The 13,247-nt window shown below is 35.1% G+C and overlaps 1 protein-coding gene across 1 annotated transcript; it reads left to right on the forward strand.

Annotated features, from left to right (window-relative positions):
• The first annotated feature begins 742 nt into the window (after positions 1-742).
• On the forward strand, positions 743-10,811 carry cax1 (cation/H+ exchanger protein 1). Its single transcript, XM_073838949.1, has 20 exons — positions 743-812; positions 1,680-1,835; positions 2,086-2,198; positions 2,351-2,459; positions 2,669-2,785; positions 2,883-2,944; positions 3,426-3,608; positions 6,111-6,296; positions 6,384-6,483; positions 7,173-7,314; positions 7,959-8,142; positions 8,228-8,327; positions 8,411-8,526; positions 8,626-8,663; positions 8,734-8,852; positions 8,930-9,075; positions 9,597-9,691; positions 9,793-9,871; positions 9,971-10,079; positions 10,475-10,811. The coding sequence occupies exons 1-20, from the start codon at positions 743-745 to the stop codon at positions 10,546-10,548; spliced, it is 2,298 nt and encodes a 765-aa protein (XP_073695050.1). The 3' UTR covers positions 10,549-10,811.
• Positions 10,812-13,247: the final 2,436 nt, after the last annotated feature.

Raw genomic sequence — 13,247 nt, forward strand, 5'->3', positions numbered from 1 at the left:
ATAGGACATTAAAATAATAGGGTAAGAAACACCAATTTGCAATATCAAGCAGCAAAACCAGCTGTTTTTAACAGCTAAAGATAGCTGAACGCAGATAAGACCGGAAGCCAGATTCATAACATTTACAAATGGCCGCGCCCGCTCTTACAGGAAAATAAGGTAGATACAGTTCAATAAACAAAAAGCTAAGTATGAGTGACTTACATTTTAGAGGCAATAGTGAAAGTCAGTTTGTCTGTTTTGCTCCACCAACGAAGTTTTAAAATTTATGACTGAATCGCTGAGAAGTAAACAACAGTCGCGCTTTGCTCCTGAATGAATGATTGAATGAATCAATTAGCAAACGATTCAGTGACTCGTTCAAAAGATCAAGTAACCTTGAAATTTGTCGCCACTTTCTGGCGTGACGTTGTAACCTGCAATAAAAAAAACCAGAAAATCCCTAAATGTTTCACAAAATTCTTTATTTTATTCTACACCAAATTATCATAGAATTGTATTCTCAAAATAATATCTTTAATCTCATAATTATGTAATTGGCACAACTTTACTCTCGTAATTTTGACTTTATTATCAATATTACGAATTTAATTTCTGCTAAGATTATATTCTTCAGTTGGAATCTTGGCATTTTAGAAGTTAGCAGGGGAGTGCTGAGAGGCGCGTTCACGGCAGGCGTCGGTGGCGCGCACAGGCCGTGGCTACAGATGAGCTGATGGTGGAGGCGTGCGTCTGTAGCAGGATGGCTCACACCAAACACACGATGTCCACTGATGTGGAGAGTCGGAGGCGACGGTCCACCGAGAGCTCAGGCGAGTATTACAGTCATCTTACAATTATTAAAAAGTTTAAAGAGACTTTTACTCACATGATGCATTCGTCAGAACTGTTTTAATGTAGTTTCTTTGCTTGTCTGCTGTGTTTGTTTGGTTGTTTTGGTTCCAGTGATTCTCCTAATCTATAGATTTATAGAAATTATTTACAATTTTTGAGATCTTTAGTCATAGAAACTTTAGTATCAGTCGTTTTAGGGGATGTTGACAAATAGGAAAGAGCTTTGATTTTGATTTTGGGAATGTGTCACACCTGTAAGGAAAGACTGATTTCACCTGTTCTACAAACCTCATTGTCTGATGCTTTTTCTTGCTATAAATACAAAGTCAAAAACAGTAGTGATGTGCAAAATCTTGTTAAATATGAGTTTTTCTTTGTTTTTGTTTCAAATTTTAAGGCCATTTCTGTACTTATGTCATCACTGCATTGCTCAAATCTGGAAAAAATGTTTTTCCATTTTTTTTTTATGAGAATGTGAAAGGCTTTAGTACTGTGATCTTTGACTTCTACAATATATATTAAAGTTTTAAATTTGAAATTGATTCAAGCTCATAGGCACATTTGGCTTTACAATCTTATTTTGAAATATGGTAGTAAACATTATCTGCTGTTTGGTTATTTTAATTGCTTTGATTTTTCTGCAACCTCATGCCGTGATATCAATTAGCAATGGAATCAGACATAGTTGATTCACTAATGATATGTGGGAAGCTGATGTTCATGTGACCATCAGGAGTCTTTCGTTAGTTCCAGACTGACTGGTTGGGGACTCAACCAAGTCATCAGACCACGAGAAACATCAAAATCTACTGAGATGTTGATTTCTTTCTCTGTATGACCTTTAGAGCCCTTTTGGGACCATGACCCCAAAGGTCGTCGCTGTAGCTCCCAGTGTGACAGACTGTGTGTTACTGGAGCATATTTTGAGATCCCAGATACTCCTTCCCCCAGCAACTCGCAGTACCTTGGACACTACACCCCAAAATGCCTCTCTGCCCACAGTGAGTCTTCACAATGATTAATAATGATTAGTATGAGTTAATATGAATAACTAACAGTGTCTAAATGAGTACTAGAACGAACAAGCAATCAGTCATTTTATTTAACTGTAAATTTTAGCATGCATAAAATATTAGCTATAAAACTGGCCATAGAAAGAACAAGCAATCACCCATTTTTCCCCCCAAAGTATTATTGCATACTTTTCTCCAAAAGATGCTCACTAATCATCTTGTTCTATGTTTTCTTCAGGGCAATCCTTGCATTCACGTTGCACAGATGACGTTTGGCAGGAAGCAAGCATCAGAACCACCATCCATGCAGAAAACGAGGTGGAGGCGCATAAACTTGCCAACAACTACAGGGTGTGTAAATATGAGCGCTTATTAAATATTCCTGTTTTAACAGTCAGAGATTTTTCCAGAGTGAGAAGAAAGAAAAAAACAGTATAAGGGTGCAAATCCTTGGAATAACTGGAGGAAGTGTTTCAAATGATTTGTTTATGTCTGTTTACCAGTTTGGTTTCAGGAAATGGAAGAGTCATGTAACCGAACGTCCCATTGAGGACCGATCCGATGTAGTTAAGGAGCTTTATTCGGACCTCAACTATATCAAACATCATTCAGGTTTGAAAAAAAAACAGTCAGTGGGCAATCAACCCACCTTTTAAATAAAAAAAGCATTTCACAAGTTTTTTTGTTAACCAATTGGTTAAAAGTAATTTAAAAAGAAGTGCTTGAGAAAAGTCTAGCATCATTTGTTTGCAGATGTGCAGTGTAATGTCTTCATTTCATTCGTTCTTCACTGTAATACTTTTACTCTCTTTTGCTCCTAGGATCACTGGTCACTGTTGGAAATGTATTTTATGTATTGTTGTTTGGCTGGTGGATCTCTTTATTTTACTTCTTGGTTAGTCTGCTGATGTTCCTCACCATTGCTGGGATCCCATATGGTATTTCAGGATTCTTTTGTGATTCATTTTTATTAATTGTCCATTTCAGTTGCATTGTGATACTTTATTCTCATTTGAATCTCATATTTTGTGATAGGAAAACTCTGTTTGCAGCTGTCGGCTTATTTCTTATGGCCATTTGGAAAGGCATTACAGAAAGTAAGTCTCAGAAATTTCCTCAAAGACATACAGTCAAACCAAAATGTATTCAGACACCTTCAAAATGTCTCACATTATCACCGTTTATTTGCTATGGTTTAGAAAATGTTAGTAGAATATGACATGAGTTAAACTGTCAGAACAAATTCATCTTGTCAGATAACTTAGTAGTAAAAATGATATCTGGTGTCTGAATAATCTTTGGTTTAATAGTCTGATTTTATGGTTAGCCTATTCATGCGTTTTTCAAAATTCAGTCACACTGTTGATTTGATTTGCAAAGCTTAGTTAAATAAGCTTGTCTTATGCCTGCAGCATAGCACATGATATTTATTCCAAATTTGTGGTTTTCCATGTTATGATCAATTTCAGCTTTCACGAATTTACTTTCCTTGACGTTTTTGTGAAATACAACGTCACTGATTTTGAATCCGAATGTAAAATCTCTGACTGCACTTTTTTTTCATAATTCTTTCTTCAGGGCAGTAGCCTGGTGAGGAAATGTTGTATGAAATTCCCACATTGTGAGGCTATTCCAGAGGAGGTGGATGAGGTAAAGGAGTCTTCGGAGGTGAAAGAGTCTACACCTCTGCTGCGCTCCGCTCCTGCCGTCACCACAGAAATCCCTGTGACTACACAGCCTCCAAAACAGACCCGTTACTGGGTGAGACTGTCAATTATGAACAGTTTATTTAGCTGGTAGGCCATTATTATAGTGCAAGTCATGCTTGGGATTTAGCGCATGGTTAATAAAGTTGAGGACTGTTAACCAGAAGGTTGCTGGTTTGAAGGCCAAGAGGAATAAAAAAAAAGTACCCTATAGGGAACCCCAGGTTTTAAAACTTGTATTATAAAAAAAAAAATCTGCATCTTTTTATACATATTTTAGACCAGAGGTTCTCAACTCTGGCCCTCGAGGTCCACTTTCCTGCAGAGTTTACCTCCAACCTTGATCAAACTCACCTGCCTGTAACTTTCTAGTAATGATGAAGAGCTTGATTAGCTTGTTCAGGTGTGTTTGATTAGGGTTGGAGCTAAACTCTGCAGGAAAATGGACCTCGAGGGCCAGAGTTGAGAACTCCTGTTTTAGACTGTGGGGCCGCCATTATGTTGATAAAGTCAAATGGTTGCACTCAGTGAGCTACTGGTGCTACCTGTTGTTGTTATTACTGCAAATAAAATACTGATACGATGACCACAGCTACTGGAAGAGCTTACAGATGGCGATACTCTCAATTTTTGCCTACAAGGAGTCTAAACAGCCCTGGATATCAAGTGAAATCTGTGCTGAGAAGCTTCTTCAGTGGCCGCGGCTAGTGTTGTTTTTGGCGGCCGGTTTTAATTTTAGTTGTAGTCTAGTCTTTGTGTGAAGCTGTCATTTTAGTTTTTATTAGTTTTAGTCACATTCATACCCTTTTTAGTCTAGTCAAGTTTTAGTCAACTAAAAGTCTGAGCATTTTAGTCTTATTTTAGTCAGAATTACCCATGACTATTTTCGTCTAGTTTAAGTCGACGAAAACTGATGACATTTTAGTCTAGTTTTAGTCAACAAAAACTGATTACATTTAGTCTAATTTTAGTCAATAAAAATTGTGTTTTAGTCTCTTTTTAGTAGTGCAATTTTATTTAACCCAGTCAATATAGTATAAGTACCTAGTTGTATAGACGAAACCAAAGTTTTCATTTAGCCAACCCCATTTCAAACAAGGTTATCTTATGTTATTGTTACCTTATAGGTTCAAGAATACATCCATTGCAGACATGGAAGATGCTCTAATTTGAATTTACAACAAAATCAAATAACACGCAGGCTTCAAGTGTCATTCACTTCTTGAGAATAAATCATAATACGAATAAATATGTACATGTGTAGATTTGTGCATGTTCATTTTGTAGTAATCCCCGCTTCGCAACCACTTCTAATTAATAATAATATTAGTCAGCTTAACAATATTCTTAATTTACAGTTATCATCTATGCCAACACGAATCATGCTTATATTTTTATAAGTTTATTTACAGATTAATTAATTTATAAATAAAATATTTATTATAATATTGTAGCACAAATTGATCCATTTTTGAAACTGTCCAAAAATCACTTGGGGATCTGGGACGCAAAAGCAACACTTTCTACCTTTGACCACAAGATGTCATTAGTGTACAACGTGTTGAAAAGCTTTGAATAATGAACCTTTTTATGACATAGTTGAGGGGAACGCTTCAAAGAAATGTCGTTTCTTCTTTTTCTCCCAAAGACGAACCCCAACTGGCCATCGGTCCCTTCCTCTGTCAGACTTAACTTCGTTTGTAGTCGTCTTCTGTAATAATGCCGCGAGTGGGGCTTGAGAAAGTGACGTCACCTGCGGTTTAGGCTGGAAGGGATACAGCTCTGGCTACTGGGCATGCGCACATCAACGTTATGACATTTCGTTTCGTCTCGTTTTCGTCAACAAAAATTAAGAGACATTTTAGCATAGTTTTTATTTTGTAAACCACATTTAGTCTCGTTTTTATTCGTCAACAATACTGTCATCGTCACATGACCAGCATTTTCGTTTCGTCTCGTCTCGTTTTCGTCACGTGATAAAGGTTCGTTGACGACGATATTTAGTCATAATTTTCGTTGACGAAAGCAACACTAGCCACGACGTCAAGAGAAACATCGGCATGTTTACATCCTGCCCGGATGGCATCTAGCGTTTCTTGTCTCTGCCATTCGTAAGCTCTTTCAGTAGCTGTGGTCTGCTAAAAGAATCAAAGACATCAGGGCTAAAGTGGAGAGAACAAAGACGCAGGTCTTTAGAAAGTTTTATTCATCCACAGGCATCTTACCATTCTTTTCTCCTCTTCTTATTGCTAGGAAAGCTGTGAAGTCTAGCTTCGACTATAAAATTACAATTAAAACCCGCACAATGTGGCAATGTATCAGTATTTTATTTTCTGATCTGTGTTGCGGTAAAAATAGCGATAAGTAGTGCCAGTAGCTCACTATTGACGCCCCATAGTCCAAAATATGTATAAAACGATGTGGGTTTTTAAAAAAAACTTAAATCCTTCATAGATTTTCTACTACATGTTTCAGCAAGAGACATCATTTATGTTATATTTAGTCATACAAGTCTCAATACTGGGGGTTCCCTTTTAATTTTAAGTTTTCTTCCTAGTGTCGGTTGAGTACCTATGTTTGGCTGCTGTTGGGATACCCTCTGCTGGCTTTGGTTCATATCCTGGCCATCTTCCTTTCCTGGATGATGGTTTTCACCATCCCGGTGTCAAAGATGAACGTCAGGACCTTGAGCATCATCCTGCTTATGCCACCAGAGGAAGTCAAAGTTCGGACTGTGAAAAAGGTGAGCACTATTCTGCTGTTTACATTAGTAGATTATCTAACTTTGTTTTTTTTTACAGTAATGGTTGCCATGCCTTCTATTATTTAGCCACAAGGTTGTGAGACCAGAGTTCTGCTGTGCTGTTACCATGCCTTTAACTGGTACTACTACAAATACACTGTGGATGGGATTAATGTGTTTGCTGTCAGTATCCTTCATGCCTATGCCTGTTTTTTAAAACTCTCTTACATGCATTGGTACTTTTTAATGATTTATTTATATATTTTTATAAAACATACAGGGTGGGGAAGAAGTGATAGCAAAGACTTATATTGTTAGAAAAGATTTCTATTTTGAATAAAAGCTGTTCTTTTTAACCTTTTATTTATTAAAGAATCCTGAAAAAGCATCGCAGGTTCCAAAAAAACATTAAGCAGCACTGTTTCCAACATTGAAAATAAATCAGCATATTAGAATGATTTCTAAAGGATCATGTGACACTGAAGACTGAGGTAATGGCTGATGAAAATTCAGTTTTGCATCACAGAACTAAATTATGTTTTAAAATATATTAAAAGAGAAAGGTGTTATTTTAAATTGTGATAATATTTCATAATATTATTTTTTTCTGTATTTTGAATTAAATAAATGGAAATTTGATGAGCATAAAAGACTCTTTAAAAATCTAACTGGTCCCAAACTTTGGAACAGCAGTGTGAATATATAGTTTTGCTTTTAATTTATTGTTAATTGGCATTTTTTTACTAGCAATTTTTGAGTAAAAATGTTTCTACACCACTTTTTAAATAGTATAAATACATTGAAATGGTAAAAATGTTTTCTTTATGATACGCACAGTTTATGGACATGTTAAGATCTTTATAAACCTTTATTCAGACCTGTTGCCGCTGGTCATTTTCACTCTGGTGATTGGCTACGTGGACCGAGATAATTATTATGTGAGCTCAGAGACGAAGTTTGCTACAGCGTTGAGCTCTATTATCCCATTGTCTTACTACATTGGGATGGGGATAGCAAGGTAATATTTAAAAATGTTTACTTGTTTGTTAAAATGGTGTTTATTTAGTAGTGTTTATTTATTAATTTGAAATTTTTTCATTTTATGTAATTTAATTATTAACTATTTTTTAAATGTGTCTGTTTTAGTTTTATATTTTAATTATATTACTTTTATATGTGACCCTGGACCACAAAACCAGTCATAAGCAGCACAGCTTTTTTGTAGCAATAGCAAAAAATACATTGACTTTTCTTTTATGCCAAAAATCATTAGGATATTAAATAAAGAGAATGAACATATTTTGTATATTTCCCACATAAATGTATTAAAACGTAATTTTTGATTAGTAATATGCATTGCTAAGAACTTAATTTGGACAACTTTAAAGGGGATTTTCTCAATATTTACATTTTTTGCACCCTCAGATTCCAGTTTACCTAACAAATCTTAACAAACCAAAAAATCAATGTAAAGCTTATTTATTCAGCTTTCATATGATGTATCCTTATGAATGGTTTTGTGGTCCAGGATCACTTTATATATTACTTTCCCAAGAGTCTTTTCTTTTTCTTCTTCCTAATAATTGATTAATAAATCATTTTGTTTTATTTTGTTCTATTTTACATTCAAAATCTGTGTAAATGCCACTGTTTTCTCTGTAGTATTTCTGCACAGAGTAACTTTGCTGTGGGAGCGGTAGTAAACGCCACGTTCGGCTCGATTACGGAGATGGCCTTCTACATCACAGCTTTGCTGCAGGGTCAGCGCGCAGGAAACAAGTGCTACGCAGAAATAGTCAAATCTGCTCTGACCGGCACGTTGCTGGGCTGCATCCTCTTTATACCTGTGAGAGCCAGTGTGTGTTTCTGTGATACTGATTCCTCACACTATTCTTCCTTTTCTGATAACTGCCACTCATACATTGTTTCAGGGCATCTGTATGATCATCGGCGGCTGCAAACACAGAGAGCAGCGGTTCAACAGCAGGTCGGCAGGAGTCAGCTCAGCCCTGCTTTTCATATCAGTAGGAGGTGAGAGAACTTAAAAATATAGTTTCTTTTTTTCAATAGAAAGAATGAATTATATTTGATCTTTCACCTCTGTCTGACCACAGGTGTTTTCGCCCCCACGCTGTTTTCAAAGGCTTACGGAAACTTTATATGTGAGGGCTGTAACAACTTTGGTAACGCCTCAAAGCCCTTCATGTGTAATAACTGCCATTATGACCTGGTACGTTGCTTACTTAATAAAATTCAAGCTATTTAGACATATATTAAATATGCAAAGCACAGTTAAATATATGATCATGATCATGATATTTTCCTACAGAGCGAAAACAACCGACCTCTTTTTTTGAGTCACATCGAGTGAGTATCCAAGCACACTTGTTTTTACAGTATTAAGACTTTCAAATCTCTAAGTTGTGTCTGTTTTTAGGCCTTTAGTGTACACCATCTCTGTCCTGCTGCCTGCTGCGTATCTCATTGGTTTGATCTTCACTCTTAAGACTCATTCGCATATTTATGATATCCACGTCAGTGATGCCCACTGCCATGGTGCGTATTTGGGATTATGCCTTTCTAGTTGTGTGATGGTTTTATTTAATGTCTTAAATGTTCTCTGTTTGTGTTAGTTGCTAGTGACCATGGTGCAGTGGTTCATTGGTCCAGATCGAGAGCTCTGGTGGTTCTCATTTTGGCTACGGTACTGATGGCAGCTTGTGCGGATCTCAGCACTGAGCACATTAAACCTATCATCTCCAACTCCAATGTCTCACAGGTACATTTTAACTTAATTTTTTATTTAATTAAGTTACCTTAATTTATTGCAATTAATCAAATAAAGTAACCTACAATTATTTTACATATAACTGAATAAATAAGCTTTCCAATGATTGGTTTATTAGGACAATATTTGGCTGAAACACAACTATTTGAAAATCTAGAATCTGAGGGTGCAAAAAAAAATCGAAATATTGAGAAAATTGCTTTTAAAGTTGTCCAAATTAAGTTCTTAGCAATGCATATTACTAATCAAAATGTAAGTTTTGATATATTTACTATATGAAATGTACAAAATATCTTTATGGAACATGATCTTTACTTAATATCCTAATGATTTTTGGCATAAAAGAAAAATTGATCATTTTGACTCATATCATGTATTTTTAGCTATTGCTACAAATATAGCTGTGCTACTTAAGACTGGTTTTGTGGTCCAGGATCACATCTGAAATTAATCACTGTTTCTGCTCTATATTAAATATTAAATATTCACATATCATAAATATTTTGTCGCAGTATTTTATTGGAGTTACTATATTGGCTATGGTTCCTGAGCTTCCTGAGATAGTCAATGGGATCCAGTTTGCTCTTCAGAACAACATCAGCCTCAGGTCACAATAATTTGGGGTTAAACTAGATTTGGATTTCATTATTTTCCCTGTATGTATATGATCTAGATATGGCTCTCATATGAATATTTGTTGTCTTGTAGTCTGGAAGTGGGGAGCTGCATTGCTGTTCAGGTTTGCATGTTGCAGATCCCGCTGCTGATCATGTTCAATGCTTTTTATGTAAGTCACACTCAAAAAAAAAAAAAAAAAACACAAACAAACTTAAGTTGTTCGTTACTCAGTTCTGCAGTATAACAAGTTCTTTCTGTTTCTCCCAAGGATGTTGGATTTGTTCTCATATTTAGTGATTTACATCTCTGGGCAAGCATCTTCAGCGTGGTTCTGGTCAACTACATATTTATGGATGGAAAGTCGGACTACTTCCAGGGTAAGTGTTTTTATTATTTAAATTAATAGTTTGTACAATATTTATGCACCATGTTACCGTACAATAGTTTTATGTAAGGAACGGCCTTGAAAATCCAGCTTGACAGCCATGATCACCATTTACTTTCATTGTATGAATAGAACGGTTTGGATGTTCAGCTATAAATAACTTCTTTGTATTAAACTGAAGAAAGCAAGCCATACAGGTTTGAAACAGGCTGATAACATATTTTTTTTTTTTTTTTTTTGGTAAGCTATTAAAATGTTTCTGTTGTGCTTAAGACAAATCGTTAATAGCATCATTTAATGTAATACAGTTTGGTTAGTTTAGTACAATTAGTTCAGGCAGCATTGTTACATAAAGTGATAACTAATGTTTTTTTTTTTCCTGAACAGGAACAGCTCTGGTGGTTGTGTACCTTATTCTTTTGGCTCTGTATTTTTTTGCACCTGCTCCTCTTGGATGTTGAGAAAAAAAAAGACTTTTTCACTATTATCTTTTATTGTTGACATGTTTGTGGAGTGTGTATTTTTGTCTTTATAGTTCTTTATATGGAATATTTTCCAGCATGTGATGTTTGCAAGCTCTTACTAATGAGCCGGATTGAAGTTAAGAGCAGTTTCACTGTGTGTTTACTTAAAACTGCACAAAATATTTTACATTCTCACACAAAAAAAAAAGAAATGGATGTAGCAATCTATCAAAATAAAATAATAAATTTTGTATTCCTTTCATGAGCTTGTGTCTGGGGTATCTGCAGGATTTTATAAAATCAAATTTAAGACTTTAAGACATGCATAAAGAAAATGAATACCATGTAAGCGGGGTAGAGCCATGTCTGTGGTAACATATATTAAACTGTAAAATGACTAAAAAGCATGGTTTACAGTTCAGATACAGGTTTCCACTTGAAGTTTTTATAAAATTTATAAATTTCACATTTCAGCCTTTAAATCTTTTTATTTTATTTTTTAAAGACGAGTCAAAAGTATCAATTATATTAATTTAAACAATTATTATCAATTAATTATATTCATTTAATAACATATAAGGGTCAGAAATTACTTTTCCCTAAACGGGCAATTTTTGCCCCCTGAAATTGATTTCCAGGGACATTTTTACATTTAACACAATTTTTATAATGACCTTATTATTATAAAAACCATCTGTGGTCTTTATTGTCAAATACTTACATTTACCCAATTACTTCAATTAGTATTTTAAACTGTTGTCAACAATAGACTTTTAACATTTGTATCTAAATTATACATGTAAAAAAAACAGGAGCTCATAGGGCTGCAATATTATGACAAAAATCATTATTGCAGATTATGGCTCTTCATATTGTAATAATGATTATCAATATTGATATTATAGAAATCAGTTTTTGTTTCGTTTTGGGCATGTCACATTCTGGCTTAATAGACAACCAATAACATTAGCCAAGTCTAGCTCAAGTTATGCATAACTCAGGTTATAATCACTGAAGCTATGAAATTAATCTTTTATTTACGTCGTATCTGGACTGTGTTGTTTATAATGAGAGAATTTGTGAACATGCGCACTCATCAACAGCTCTGACTAATCTAAACGCCTCTGATTGGCCAATGCGTTCCTAAATTCAACAGAAACGCGTTTGATTGGTTCATTAGTTTTTCATTCAGTTTCACATTCCATTTTAATCACGACAGCCGTAATACCTTGTTTAATTATGCAGGGGTGTTTTTTGTGGGACATTTTTGTTCATTTTGGTGGCTTTTTTTGCCACAAGCTGTCGTTAATTTCTGACCCTGTAATATATATCTTAGTGTCTCAATGGTTAGATTTTTGTATTGTATTGTATTTTTTGATAATGTATTAGCTGCATAAAAATATGGGTGGATTTTCCCTTTTGATCTGAACAAAAACAACAGAAGGCAGGGCTGCCAACTTTTGACTTCAGCTTGGAGTGAGAATTCCCACAGCCGTTCCTGTAGGGGGGTCCGGGGGCATGCTCCCCCGTAAGAAAATTTTGTACATTTTACACTTAAATTCATCTATCTGGTGCACTTTGAGAGTTTACATTTAAGAGCTCCAATACAGTTTCAGTGTGCAAACTAAACAAAGAAAAAAGCTGGTAAATTGACTTGATCTTGAGGTCAAAGGGGACTCAATCCTCTTTTTAGTGTGATATGGTGTCTCAATCTAAAAATTACTCTCACACTGGTATATTTAGAAACCAAACAATTTAGAATTAAAAAAGAATTAGAAAGAACAATAATAATAATAATTTTATATTAACAACAGTAATATTGAAAACAATTCTGTAAAGTAAATAAAAACAAGTATTTCACCGGTATGTTATTTTACCCTTTTCTACAGTTTTCTACATTTTTGGGTGATTTGAGAAAATTTACCAGCCATAAATATTTTTCCTGGCCATGAAACTGTTTTTGCAGAGGCTGCTACTACAACAACTAAACATTTTTAATAATAATAAAAAATAATAATACATTGAAAATTAGAACTAAACACTGCATTTTAATCTTGATACAAGCAAGGGGTTGAAGCGACTCCAATAACGCAATATTTAGCCCTTGGACTGCTCATTTTACCAGGGGAACCCAGCCCAAAATGTATATTTTACCCCCGAACATAACCCTTTCTGAAACGCGAAAGAGTTTTCACAACACATCATCAGCCATATTGACAGCACTGAACGAAACTTGCATATTTAGCTGATTATGGCTGCTGAAAATGGTCAATTATTGTCATGTTTTGGAGAGTACTAGACTAGCCAAAAGTTATGACAAATCAAAGAGAAGAGTGCAAAAAACAGTCTGAGGAACAAAAGGCGTTTGTCGTTGGCCAAAAGAATCTGGACAACATTCATGTTTGTTTTTATCATTGCCGGTGAGGTAGGTGAAATATTAGGCTAATATCTTAATTAATACTGCTTGTACATATCTTTACCACCTATTAACTTTAGTTTGTTAAAAATATTGCGCCCTTTCCTGCTTACTAAGTCCTTTTCTATGATTTAGCGACTTCCACACGTGTTCCGTGGTTTAGACAGCATTAATTAGCAGAAAACATATTCAGTAGTACCTTAACCATTCAATCCATGCTGTTGTTTACATCGGAGTGTTACCGATATACCCACGCATCCGGATACTTGACCAAATCGTG

This window comes from Garra rufa, chromosome 4, assembly GCF_049309525.1.
Source record: "Garra rufa chromosome 4, GarRuf1.0, whole genome shotgun sequence".
Classification (NCBI taxonomy): domain Eukaryota; kingdom Metazoa; phylum Chordata; class Actinopteri; order Cypriniformes; family Cyprinidae; genus Garra; species Garra rufa.